The 15,086-nt window shown below is 34.6% G+C and overlaps 1 protein-coding gene across 3 annotated transcripts in view; it reads right to left on the bottom strand.

Annotated features, from left to right (window-relative positions):
- UBE3D (ubiquitin protein ligase E3D) overlaps positions 1-15,086 on the bottom strand; it is a 303,942-nt gene that overhangs the window by 246,389 nt on the left and 42,467 nt on the right. For all 3 annotated transcript variants that reach the window (XM_074310433.1, XM_074310435.1, XM_074310432.1), the window contains exons 5-7: positions 14,698-14,767; positions 6,681-6,750; positions 618-726 (exon numbers count right to left, since the gene is read on the bottom strand). In XM_074310433.1, coding sequence (XP_074166534.1) covers positions 618-726; positions 6,681-6,750; positions 14,698-14,767 — 249 coding nt within the window. The remainder of the gene's footprint in view (positions 1-617; positions 727-6,680; positions 6,751-14,697; positions 14,768-15,086) is intronic.

Here is a 15,086-nt window from a genome sequence, read left to right as displayed (position 1 = left end):
ACAAATGTTCAACAAAAGTTTATAATCTGTGATACATATACATATATATATATATATATATATATATATATCTACATGACTCCCATGGAGAATTTATAACAAAAGACTATAACTCAACTAAATTTAACAAACATCTATTGTGTACCTATTTAAATACACAACAAAAGTTATTAGGCCCTGGACAAGGTAGGAGAGAAGAATACAAAGGCAAACAAGATAAAGGCTCTGCCTTCAAGAAGCTTACAATTTAAGAGAAACACAAGTCAAATAGAAATAATAACTTATTTTAATTGGTTATATTTTTATATCATCTCCATTTTCTAATATTGCCCTCCCTTCTGCCATGTCTTAAAAGAAATTTTTAAAAGTGAAAAAAAAAACCAGTTCAATAAAACTGATATATAAATAAATATATATATATATACATAATTAACATAATAAATAAATGAATGAATAAATGTATAAATAAATAGGCAAACAAGTAAATAAATAAATAAAGGCAAAAAAAAAAAAAGTGCCATATCTGATGTTATATGCAGTGTTCCACACCCATAGTTCCCCACCTTGGCAAAAGAAGGGAGGAAGGTCTCACCCTCACAGAAGAGAAAGTTTCTTACCAAGATATAGGTTTTTCCATCATGTCCTTGAACAGTGAATCTAAACGTGCTTCTAGTAGAGGACAGTTCCACAAGACACTGAGCAATAACACTCTGTACAAACTGAGACCTGTTTGAACAGAAAACAATTTTCACAGTGTGTTTCTCATAATAACTGTAACTGGCAAGATGAGCCAAAAATACCCACAGGGTGCCTGAAAGTCAGAGACATCTGAATGCCATACTTTTTCTGCATACTGTCGGTTTTCCCACAATCTGGAACAGATGTGGATTTAATACATTTTAATATGGTAATGTTTCTTTTTTTCTCCCAGTTTTTCCTATGACCCATTCCTTAGTCCTAAATACATCCTATGCCCAGGAAGCTAACTACTTTCCACTAATTAAAAATTAAAGAAAATGTCCCAGCAGCCCAAATCTTTTTTTTTTTTTTTTTTTTTTATTATATATATATATATATATATATTTTATAATATTATCCCTTGTATTCATTTTTCCAATTTACCCCCCCTCCCTCTATTCCCTCCCCCCCGACGACAGGCAATACCATACATTTTACATGTGTTACAATATAGTCTAGGTACAATACATGTGTGCGAATATCACTTTCTTGTTGCACAATAAACATTAGAATCCGAAGGTACATGCAACCTGGGCAGACAGATATTAGTGCTAACAATTTTCATTCCCCTCCCAGTGTTTCTTCTCTGGGTGCAGCTACCTCTGTCCATCATTGATCAACTGGAAGTGAGTTGGATCTTCTTTATGTTGAAGATTTCCACTTCCATCAGAATACATCCTCATACAGTATCGTTGTTGAAGTGTACAGTGATCTTCTGGTTCTGCTCATTTCACTCAGCATCAGTTGATTTAAGTCTCTCCAGGCCTCTCTATATTCCTCCTGCTGGTCATTTCTTACCGAGCAATAATATTCCATAACCTTCATATACCACAATTTACCCAACCATTCTCCAACTGATGGACATCCATTCATCCTCCAGTTTCTAGCTACAACAAAAAGAGCCGCCACAAACATTTTGGCACATATATGTCTCTTTCCGCTCTTTAGTATTTCTTTGGGATATAATCCCAGTAATAGCGCCCAGCAGCCCAAATCTTAAAAAAACAGATCTACTAGTGGGCGATTTTAAACCATGACGTTTCAAAGGAAAATGAGAAAAAGGATTATATATTACTATCTCTATAATTGAGAAGTAGTGTGATGTAGGAGAAGAGTAATACCTGAAGAAAAAGATCTTAGGCCTCTGACACTTGGGTACTGAGGGAACAGGAGCAAGTCACCTAAACTTGCTGAGTCTGTTTCTTCATCTCTATAATGGGAATGAAAATATCTGTTGCTCCTATCTCACAGGTTTGTTGTGAATTGTGACTGAGATATGGAAGCATTGTGCAAATTTTAAAATGCTAAATAAATGTCTACAGTAGTTGATGTTGTTATTATTCTTACTGTCATGGTGGAGGTTTTCTTTTAGTTTATATAGAATTTGAATTTTCAGGTGAAGCTATTTATAACCTAATGTACTCAAGGTTAAATATGATCAGCTTACCCTAGATTCAGATATCAACAAGTCCAAGATATAGAAATGTTACAGTAAATTTCACTAGAAGAATATCATCAACAGTTGATGGATCACCAGAGGAAAAATTCTTTATAATAGCAGCCAATTGCAGAAAAAGCATTTGATAAAATCCAACATCCATTCCTACTAAAAACACTTGAGAGTATAGGAATAAATGGACTATTCCTTAAAATAATAAGGAGCATATATTTAAAACCATCAATAAACATCATATGCAATGGTGATAAACTGGAACCTTTCCCTGTAAGATCAGGAGTGAAACAAGGTTGCCCACTATCACCATTACTATTCAATATTGTACTAATGAAACACTAGCCTCAGCAATAAGAGTCGAGAAAGAGATTCAAGGAATTAGAGTAGGAAATGAGGAAATCAAACTATCACTCTTTGCAGATGACATGATGGTATACTTAGAGAACCCCAAAGACTCTGCTAAAAAGCTATTAGAAATAATTCAGAACTTTAGCAAAGTCGCAGGATACAAAATAAATCCACATAAATCCTCAGCATTTTTATACATTACCAACACAATCCAACAGCAAGAGATACAAAGAGAAATCCCATTCAAAATAACGGTCGATAGTATAAAATATTTGGGAATCTATCTACCAAAGGAAAGTCAGGAATTATATGAGCAAAATTACAAAACACTTGCCACAAAAATAAAGTCAGATTTAAATAATTGGAAAGACATTCAGTGCTCTTGGATAGGCCGAGCGAATATAATCAAGATGACAATACTCCCTAAACTAATCTATTTATTTAATGCTATACCAATCAGACTTCCAAGAAACTATTTTAATAACCTAGAAAAAATAACAACAGAATTCATATGGAACAACAAAAGGTCGAGAATTTCAAGGGAAGTAATGAAAAAAAATTAAGTGAAGGTGGTCTATCAGTACCTGATCTAGAACTGTATTATAAAGCAACAGTCACCAAAACCATTTGGTATTGGCTAAGAAATAGACTAGTTGATCAGTGGCATAGGTTATGTTCACAGGGCAAGATAGTGAATAAAAATAGCAATCTAGTGTTTGACAAACCCAAAGATCCCAAATTTTGGGATAAGAATTCATTATTTGACAAAATAATGGGAAAACTGGAATTTAGTATGGCAGAAACTAGGCATGGACCCACATTTAACACCACATACTATGATTAGATCAAAATGGGTCCAAGATTTAGGCATAAAGAACGAAATCATAAATAAATTGGAGGAACAGGGGATGGTTTACCTCTCAGACTTGTGGAGGAGGAAGGAGTTTGTGTCCAAGGGAGAACTAGAGATCATTATTGATCACAAAATAGAAAATTTTGATTACTCCAAATTAAAAAGTTTCTGCACAAACAAAACTAATGCAAACAAGATTAGAAGGGAAGTAACAAATTGGGAAAACATTTTTACAGTTAAAGGTTCTGATAAAGGCCTCATCTCCAAAATATACAGAGAATTGACTTTAATCTATAAGAAATCAAGCCATTCTCCAATTGATAAATGGTCAAAAGATATGAACAGACAATTTTCAGATGATGAAATTAAAACTATTTCCAATCATATGAAAGTGTTCCAAATCACTATTGATCAGAGAAATGCAAATTAAGACAATTCTGAGATATCATTACACACCTGTCAGATTGGCTAAGATGACAGGAACAAATAATGATGAATGTTGGAGGGGTTGTGGGAAAACTGGGACACTGATGCATTGTTGGTGGAGTTGTGAAAAAATCCAACCATTCTGGAGAGCAATCTGGAATTATGCCCAAAAAGTTATCAAAATGTGCATACCCTTTGACCCAGCCATACTACTACTGGGCTTATATCCCAAGGAAACACTAAAGAAGGGAAAGGGACCTGTATGTGCCAAAATGTTTGTGGCAGCCCTTTTCATAGTGGCTAGAAGCTGGAAGATGAATGGATGTCCATCAATTGGAGAATGATTGGGTAAATTATGGAATATGAATGTTATGGAATATTATTGTTCTGTAAGAAATGACCAACAGGAGAAATACAGAGAGGCTTGGAGAGACTTACATCAACTGATGCTAAGTGAAACGAGCAGAACCAGAAGATCATTATACACTTCAACATTGATAATGTATGAGGATATATTCTGATGGAAGTGGATATCTTCAACATAGAGAAGAGCTAATCCAATTCCAATTGATTAATGATGGACAGAACCAGCTACATCCAGAAAAGGAACAATGGGAAATGAGTGTAAACTGTTATTTTTATCTTCTGAATCCAATTCTTCCTGTGCAACAAGAAATTTGGTTCTACACACATATATTGTATCTAGAATATATTGTAATATATTTAACATGTATAAGACTGCCTGCCATCTGGGGGAGGGGGTTGGGGGAGGAAGGGAAAAAATCTGAACAGAAGTAAGTGCAAGGGATAATGTTATAAAAAATTACCCATGCATATGTACTGTCAAAAAAAAAGTTATAATTATAAAATAAAATAAAAATTAAATTGAAAAAAATAATAATAATAGCAGCCAATAAAACAAAAAGACTTGAAAAATCAAAACTTCTAAGAAATAAGGGAAGTATTTTGCCATAATGGATCCTCCAATGATATATAAACAGAATAAACCATTGGGAAGCTAATCCATAATATTCCTTGAATTTTAAAGAAGTCATTAAATAACCAATGGCTAATTATTAAGAACACAAGGAAAAACAGGCTGCAAGGTCCTACAGAGCAGAAACTGTATCATATGACATGCAGAAACACATCAAAATATAGTGAAATTAGGATAAAGAAAGCCAGACTTGAATCAGGAAGACACAGTTTCCACCATTGATACTAACACTAGGCAGGTCTCCAAACTCTTTATTCTCAAACTATTCTCTAAAATTTTAAATATAGTCAGAGTCAGTAATGAGCTATCTATACCAGTGAAGGAACTTTCCTCACTGGACATGTCCTATAGCAATGAAAATACAGATCTAGACCACAATAAATTTCTCTGAACAATTGGTACTTAAAAAAAGCAAAGGATGTCTATAGGGATACCTGTGATTGGGGAAAAATATGGGTTAGCCTGATGGAGAGTTTTCATGCTCAACATAGCCACTTAATATCAAGAGAACAGAAGGACGAAGACAAGTATATCGGGCAGACTGTGGCAAATCTGTGAAAGTACATGGATGGTTCAGTATAGTAACAGCACTCACTTGTAGTCCTCCAGCTGAGGAGGCTGAGCTCGATAGAACCACTAGGTATCCACAAAATATAGTAAAGCCCAAGAGCGTGGAGCCACCAGGTCACCTCAAAAAGGGAAAACAGAGCCAGATTGGAAAAATGGAGCAAGTTAAAGCTTCCATGTCAATCAGTTTGGGGAGCAGGCCCAAGATAGGCTGTTGCATTTCCAGCCTCGATGAGATAGAAAGATTAAGTCTCATTAAAAAGAAAAAAAAAAAGAGATGGATCAGAATTGCCTAGGATAAACAAGCATAAATGGGTAATGATCTGGCATAGTAAAGAAAGTACAATCAGTTTTACTATTATGTTTCTTTCAAAAACTCAAATTTGTTCCAGTGCATGTGTATATATATTAGGTAATATTTTGAGCAAAATATAAATTTCAATTTGCTTTACATTAATTATCTCCTGAGAAACAGTGAGAATGAAGAAAACTTTACCATTTCAGTAACTCTTAAGTTATAATCCTTCTAAATGCCCACTTCCACAAACAAATAGCAGCCTAGAGCTATGGACATTACTTTTTATTGGCGTATTTATGTATTTCTTAACTATTTAACATGTATATAAAATGATGGTAGCATTGTGATTAGATGTCCATCTTTTTTTTTAATGTGTCACCAACAAAGTATTTGAACATAATGTCCTTCACCCTATTTCTTACATAAGCCCCCTGACTTTTATTGAGCAATTTTGCATAAGGATGTGGATTTGAGGAATTTATATGCTTAAAGTCATGAAAGAACTGACTGTACTTACATTGATGAGATCACAAACTCACTAAAATAGTGACCTGATTAGCATAGTGCTATCCATAAAATAGTCTCTACATAACTTTTCTTTCATTGGGAGATTGTGACACAGTTCAAAGAGCAACAGGACTGGGATCAGAATTGTGTTCTGATCCTAGCTCTGTCACTTACTAGTTGTGTGGCCTTTGCTAAGTCAGGACATCTCTGATCTTCCCTTTCCTCATTTATTATAAAATTAGCCCTAACCAACTTCTCCCACGAGGTGTAAGAACCACATATGATATAAAATAGTTTTGAAAATTGTAAAATGCTCTATAAATTAAGACACTGTTATTATTTCAATGCTGCAAAAAGGTATGAATAAATCTGGATCCATACACTTTTGTCTATTACATTATATAACCAAAACAAATTCCAGGATAGAATAAATTTTCTCTGCACTTTTCTACATCATTTGAGATGGAAAAGAAACTCAATTTGCTATTTGTACCTTGGTATCATGTCAAAATCTCTCCCAGATGGCTGGATAATTATCTCTGTGATATAAAACTTTGTGATCCCTAAAAGAGGAAGAAAAAAATTTAAGAGGAAGCAATTCCCACAATAATACTACAACATAAAACTTTCATTTCATATATCTCAGAACCAAATGGTGACATTTTCAAGTTAAATATTTAAAACACTAATGAAATAACAACACTACTGTAAACCTTTCAAGACTTGTGATCTGTTCTATGGAGCTTCAGTGGAAAATGTGTGGGATTTGTAGTGGAGGATGTGGGGTTGAATTTTATCTTTGTTGCTACTACCTTTATTAGGGACATTATTTGACTTGCCTCAATCTTCATCTGTTAAAAAACCAGTTTGGATTATATGGCCTTAGAGATACTGTCAACGTCTAAATTTATAAAAACATAATTCCACGGAACCATTTTAACACAACAAGTACATAATATAGGCTTCCTATGTGAATTTTTTTTTTTTTTTTTTTTTTGCTATTTAAATTGCTGCACTCATGAATATATTGTCCCTAAAGATCCCAGATTCCCTCCCCGTGGGAATCCTCTTCTCTGATCCAATTAAGATAATAACCTACTTCTGGCCCAAAGAATTAGAAATAGCTAGACAGACAGAGCATTAGATATCAAGTCAGGAAGAGCTGTGTTCAAATCTTGCCTCAGGAGACTAATGTATGACCCCAGGAAACATTTGACAATAAACTGTCTTTTGTTTTTTTTGTATCTTCAGTGCTCAGCAAAGTATCTAGCACATAGTAGGTGCTAGATAAATGTTTATTGATGAACTGAAATGGATCTATAATGTTATAGAAGTGGATACTATCTATAAAACTCCTCCATAGCTATTCATCATGTAAGATTCTTGCCAAAATCTGCCAAATCTCCTCTACAAAGGATCTTTCTGAAGAAGAAGGGATTCCTTTGCCATTTACTAAGTCCAACACAGAGGTAATACTATATTATCACAAGCTACACCAGTGGACTGTAAGCTCTGGCACATTCTACCATTTTGGAAGGGCTTTGAGTAGAGTATCAGTGATGGACTAAATCTGTTATCAGAGGACCAATATAGTTAAGTGTAAAGAAGCTCATCAACAGTTGATGGATCACCAGAGGAAAAATTCTTTATAATGGCAGCCAATAAAACAAAGACAAATACAAAATGGAATTAGTCCTGATAGCTCTCTTAGTCCCTTTCCACTGCAGTTAAAGAAAAAAGAACAGAGAGTATTAAGGAAAATACTAGCTTTTAGACCATCAGTAAACATCAATTTAAATATTAGGATTCTAAACATGAAATCTCTGACCAATGGTCAATGCACTAATATGCCACTGGAGCAAATGAACTACATCAATTTCAAAAATTGATTCTTGCAAAATTCAGAAAACTATTCTTGCAAAATCAGAAGACAAGGGGAAAGTATACCCCTTCCTGCTAAGAGAAGGAAGTAGTAGAAGGAAGTTGGTAGAGATAGTTTCAATGCAATTTTTTAAAATGGGACACTTGGTCATCTCATCTTATGCACTTAAAAGCATAAGCAAAAAAGAGTTCTCTAACAATAATGGTAACTTATATGCCAACATCTGATAAAGAAAAATTTAGATCCCTCAAGGTTAAACCATTAATACTCAGTGATTACCATACAGAATTGAGGAGGAGACGGATGGCAAAAAAAAATCTTTAAAAATTGGGAATTTTTCAACTGCGAACAACTATTCATAACCTCATTTGAGGTTTTCTTGGCAAAGATACTGGAATGGTTTGCCACTCCCTTCTCCAGTTCATTTTATAGATGAGGAAGCTGAGGCAAACAAGATTAAGTGACTTAGCCAGGACCCTACAGCTAGTAAGTATCTAAGATGAGATCTGAACTCAGGAAAATGTCTTCCTGATTCCAGGTTTGAAACTCTATCTTCTGTGCCACCTAGCAGCCCAAAGTAGGAATGAAAATTATCAAAGGCATCAAGGATTCAGAAATCTGATGTTTGTCTTTAATGAAATATTTCTTTTTCCTGACAATCAGCAAACAAAATCACAAAATGTGGAATTGACTCCATTCCAACAAAAGACACTTAATTCTTCAGTGCTATTAGACATTTACAAATTGCAGTGAAAGTGCTAATCTAAATTGGCTAAGAGGATTTCTTCATCTAGCAGTTCATTATGTCAATAGAATTACAGGTCCAGTCCCCTTCTCTATAAGCAATGAATAGAATGATAGTACCTGATATGAAAAGGATATCATGACAACTTAAATAAGCCAGGAATATGCCATGGCAGCTTAAAAAAAAAATTACAACCTAGTCTGCCTCAGTAAAAGTACAGGACCAAGATATGGGAAATAGTGAGTGTACTGACTTCTTCCCTGATCAAGCAATAATAATTGAAAAATTTTGCACAGAATTATGAATATCACTTTATACATACATATATATTTTTTTCCCTGAGGCAATTGGTATTAAGTGACTTGCCCAGGACCACACAGCTAACAAGTGTTAAGTGTCTGAATCCAGATTTGAACTCAGGTTGTCCTGACTTCAGAGCTGCCCTTGCACCATCTAGCTGTCCCTAGGAATATCCTTTTCAAGTGGCATGTTGACAAAAGAAGAAAGCTACTAAGATGGTGAATGTCCTTGTCATACAAGTAAGTATTAAGAAAGCTGAAAATGTTTAGCCAAGAAATGAATAGTTTGGGAGTCTTAAAGAAGGTCAGAGAGAAAAGTCAAAATAACTGTCTCCAAGTATTCAAAAGGCTATCACATGATTTGTACTATTTTATTAGCCAGAACTAGGACAAACAGGTAGAAGTTTCAGGGAGCTAAATTTCCAGTGAACATTTAAAAAAACTTTTTAACAGTTAAATAAGCTGTCTAGTATGAGAATGGGTGAGGGTCTCCTCTATGGAATTGTTAAAGAGAAGGATTGATGGCCATCTGTGACCAAGGATGCTGGAGAAGGGACTGAAGCAGGGTTCTTTAAGGTCTAAGGTCCCTTCAAACTCTCTGATTCTGAAGAGATGGAAGTCACGCTGTCATAAGCAGGCACAATGACAGTGAACAAGGAGGCAGCTAACGTTGTAATAGCAAGGTAAGAAACAGAAAAACTAAAAAAAAAAAAAAAAAAAAAATGCACAGAAATTAGTATAACTGCACAGGACAATAACAAATGCTCATTCTGATGTCATCCTCAACTTCTCAGTCTCCTACCTTGCCCCTCCATATTTAATCAGTTGTAAAATTTGATTATTTCTCTCTTCATAACCCCTCTTGTATTCTCCCTTCATCTCCTTCCATCCTCTGACACATTTACCACTACTCTGGCATACGACTTCATCATTTTTATACCTAGACTACTGCAATAACTTGCTAGTTAGTTTCAAGCTTCTCTCTACTTCATTCAATCCTCTCTTCAACTTTCAAATTAATTTTCCTACAGCACAAATCTGACCATGCCATTTTCTCTCTACAGAGGAGAGATAACAAATTTAACTTTTGTTAACAAATATTCTACAGTTTTTAGTCTTAGAGAGTTCCCTGGAGCATTGGCAAGTTAATTGCTATTAATGTGATCACTAATAATTTTTATTGGTTCTAGGATCAAATATAAATTTGGCTTTTAAAGTTCTTCATCACCTGGCCCCTTCCTACCTTTACAATCTTATAATACCTCAATCTCCTTGAGTAACACTGACCTCCTTATTGTCATTCCTCACATATACCATTCCATCTTCCAATTTCAAACATTTTCACTATCTGTTCCCCATTCTGTGACTCTGTTTCTCCTCATTCTCACCGTCTAGTTTTCCTGGATTCCACCAGATCGCTGAAATCCTACATCTTAAAACCCTCTCCCAGTCCTTCTTATTCTTGGTAAGAGAATTCTTTGTTCTGATATCTCCAATTTTTTTTCTGTATATATATATTGCTTGCACAGAGCTGTTTGCTTGTTGTCCCCTCTGGACTGTGAGCACCTTGAGAATAAGGCCTGTGTTTTTTGGTCTGTTTTATTTTGCTTTTAATTCTTAAAACATTTTAAAATGTTTTATATCTGCAGTTATTTAGAATACTGTAGGTGCTTAATAAATACTTGTTTATTGATATTCCTACACCTTGAAGAAAAGTTTAACTTGACTATATGCAGTGAATAAGGGAGTGAGGGCCACTGAGAACTAGAAGAGCTGGATTCAAGTACTATTTCTGACATACACTGCCTGTGTTACTATTTAAAAAAAAAAAAAAAAAAAAAAAAGCAATTAACCTGCCAATGCTCCAGAGAACTAAGACTAAAAAAAAAAAAAAAAAAAAAAAAAAGCTATAGAACATCTGTTTGCAACTCTAACCTAAAACTTATAGCATATTTGTTAACAAAAATAATTTGTTAAGTTTCCTCACTGTGAATTCCCTATATCAAGGACAAATCTGGACAAAAAATAAAGACTATAAAAGAATACTTTATAAAGTGTCTTTTTTTTTTTTGGCAAAGTTAATAAAAATTTTGATGCTTGCATGGAAAAATTTCAGTAATTAGAAAAATTCACTTAGAGTGCATATGCTATGGCCTGACAATGGTGGATAAATGAGGCATTAACTGTAGCATTCATTAGTACTTGTTCAGAACAAGTCATCATTAATCCTAGGCAAGTGGTTCAGTGACTATTTTCAAGATTATTGCCATATTCAGAGCAAACACCTTCTGCCTTTATGCATAACTGAAACTGCATTTTATTCAAGCTCAACTTTCATAATTAATGATATTAAAAGCTATTATTCATCACACCCAGTGTGTTCACAGCATGTTGTAGCACTCTAGAAGTTGTTTTAAAAGCACATGCTGAAATAATGATATTCATTTCAATTATCAGAATTTTCATTACTAGATTTTAAATGGTTTAATAGAGATCTTAAATGAAATGCAATTAACACTGGAACAATAAATGACGGACAAAAAACAGAATTTGTTTAGATCGCCTTAATCACATAATATCCCATAAAATATTCTATATAAAATTAGTCTAATGCAGTTCAGAAAAACTACTCTGTCAACATATGCCAAGGATGGGGAAAATAAGGAAGTAAGGCTATAAGGATCACAGCCTGATAGATCTAAAAGAAGAAGGGGACTCAAAGGTCATCTAGTTCAATTTTCTCTCTCTCTCTTTTTTATAAAGGGGGAACTAAGGTCCATAGTGGCAAAAATGCTTGCCTTAGATCATATAAGCAATAAATACATTTCATGAAGTAAGAGTTGAACCTTCTTTTCTGATTCCAGGACAAAGGGTCTTTCCACTTTTAGGCTGAGTGACCTTTGACAATTCATTTAATTTATCTCAGGCATAAATATCTTTAAATGTTTTAAGAAAAGTAGTTCCTCAATGTTTAAAAAAAAAAAAAAGCAATAGTCAACCTGAATATTATAGGGAATCTGTTCATCTTGTATATGTGATTAGCAGTTGCTAAGAAGAAGTAGAAAGGATAAGTTTTGTTCTCTTAAATGCCATCTGCTACCAGAAAGAGGACATGAAAGAAAGGGAGGAAGAAAAGAACGAAGTGAAAATGGAGAAGGAAGAAAAGAAAAAAGAAAGGGAGAGTAAAGAAGAGAAGAAACTCTGTCCTCTGCTGCCATTTGTTGCTGAGAAGGAAAAGAGGAGACAGAAATATTTATCAGAATAACCACCTGTTACTTCTGAAAGACACAGAAGAATCCTGCCAAAAGAACAAAGTTGAAGAGGCTTTTGCTAATCTCATGATAAAGGTTACTGCCTTTTCCCAAAAGAACATAACATTCTATAAGCTAAAGGCATGAAGCTACAAGTGCCAGATATTACAGTGGCTGCTGATGAGCAAGACCAGCTGAGCAGAGGAAACACTTAGAAGTGGAGTATCAAAGAAGCAGCCAAGCAAATCGTCTCAACCAACTGAGAGCCATGTCTGGTAAGCTGCTAGTCTGGTGCAGAATGGATCGATTCAGCTTAGCAGTAGAAGTAATTGCTGAAACAGACGCTACATTTAATTAAGGAATTCTTATGGACAATCCTGAAATTGCATAAGAAAGAAAATATTGAAGTATCCCAAAAAAAGGATACTGAATTCTATTAATTCCAGAGACTGTAAATTTCCCTAGCCTATGTATTCCCAAGATAAGTGCAATATTATCCCAGGACTCAAAGCTCATTTTCTCCAAAGACAAGATGGAGATTTATAAATAGGTAAATATTTCATATTTGTTCTGGATTTTCAGTAAATGGTTTGATTAATGTGAACTGAGAATTAGTGACCAATTTATTTAGTGGAAAGTACACCAATAGGTGCTCATGAGGTGCAGTGCTAGAAACTCTGAGAGTAGGGAGATTTAATAGACCCCTTTCTTGTTGATATGAAGACAAATTAAAGGGAAAAGAGCCAGAGAGACAAAGTGTTGGGGGGGAGGGATAAAAGAAGGAACCAATAGCACCTCAAACTATATCTTTTAAAAACTGGATTAATCCAGGTAAACATCTGTCAAACACCACTTAGGCTAGGATATTTTCTGATCCTTCCAAACACTGTACCAGGTGGTTAATGTTTTCTCAATAGAATGTAAATCTTTGCATCTGCAGTGATAGAGGCATAGAGTTGACATTTAATAGATGTAGAATTGGAAGGAATAAAGAGTTATAGGTGAAAAGGATCTTTCCTAGATCTATTTTTGTCTCTTCAAAAGGTATAGAAGGAGTGAAGCGAGATCACTGGTTTAAGGAATTTCTTGGGAAGAATTCTCTACCTTTACTGACATAGATGAGTAAATGATCTTCAAGTTATGGTTTCTGAGAGTTGCCTAGGGCTCTAAGAGCTCATTAGATCTTCCCAGGGTAATAAAGAAAGTATGTATCAGAGACAAGGCTTGAATCCTGGATTTCCTAATTCTGGGGCCAGCTCTCTATCAACCTTATGGTGCTTCCTCTCTGAAAGGGATCTTTTCCCATATTTCTGAATGCAAGAAACAGTCTACAATGCATTTCCAAGTATCAAAATAAAAACAAATAAAGCAGATAAGGGGCAGCATGGATAGAATGCTAGGCTAAAAGTCTATCTATGCTATCTATGTAAGCACTGTCTACCCCAGTCTTTTCAACTATAAAATGGGGATAATAATAGCACCTACCTCCCAGGGTGGTTGTGAGGATTAAATGAGATAATATTTGTAATGTAGTGCTTTGCATAGAATAGACATTATTCTTTCTCCTAGATCCCCAACACTAATTTCTAATAATTACACTATATATAAAACTGAATAAGGTAGTTTGTTGAATAAACTTATTTTTATAAAATATATAAGGCTTTCCTTACACAGTGTCAGAATTGGAAGGGACCATCTAATCCAATTCATATCTGCACAGGAATTTTCTCTACAGCTTCTTCAATAATTAGTCATTCAAGTCTTTGATTGAAGACCTTCGATTAAGGGATAACCACTGTCCTACTGTGACTGCCCGTACTACTCTTAATTATTCTAATCTTCTTTCTTATATGGGGCTTAGATCTACCTCTCTGCAGCTTTTACCCTTTGCTTCTAGTTCTGCCCCTATGAGACCAAGAAGAAATGGCTTAGCTACTTTATCATGCTCTCATCTCCACATCCTCTCTTCTCCATGCTAGATATTCCCTGTTCCTTCAATCAATCCTCACATGGCATGGTCTCAAATCCTCTCACCATCCCAGTTATCTTCCTGTGGTTGTTTTCCAAGATATCCAGACTCTTCCTAAGTTATGATGCCCAAAAATGAATACAATCCTCCAGGTACTGTAGGCCCACAACCTTAAAATATTGTTCTAGACAATGACTTTTTTAATGTTGCTAAAATGGTAGTCAAAAAATTGGAGCAAAGTCATTTAAATCATATGATGCGTGCATTCCACTAAAACCCTCAGATCTTTTTCATTTAATTTTGTTTCTCATTTTTCCCTAAGAGAAATTTTTGCAAATGAAGCAAATCATTTTGAAATTCTTACCTGATGATCCAGTTTCTCCTAGCATTGCTTTGCAACGCTTGCAAATTATCTCGGTGTTTGCTTTTGCTTTCTGTGGAACAGGAAAAAAAAAAAAAAGTTATTTAAATGTCATTCAGCTTTTCCTAAAAGGAATGTATAATTTTAACCTATTCTCCAGAGTACTGATTGAACTTTATGCTTCTATCTGCCTTTCAAATATTAAGATTGCTTTGGATGTGTATATAAAATTTACATACAGATATAACTTTTTTTTTTCCACATTAAGCAAAACATTCCAGAGAATCATCAATATATAGATTGACTTCCCTTAACCTAACCTTTTATAGATAATTCCCAATGCTGCCATCATTCTGAAGAATAAATAATTCGTTACAGAGATTTTATCATTT

Source organism: Sminthopsis crassicaudata, chromosome 4 (assembly GCF_048593235.1).
Source record: "Sminthopsis crassicaudata isolate SCR6 chromosome 4, ASM4859323v1, whole genome shotgun sequence".
Taxonomy (NCBI): domain Eukaryota; kingdom Metazoa; phylum Chordata; class Mammalia; order Dasyuromorphia; family Dasyuridae; genus Sminthopsis; species Sminthopsis crassicaudata.
The sequence above is the reverse complement of the archived record's forward strand: the minus strand, read 5'-3'. Positions and strand labels throughout refer to the sequence as shown.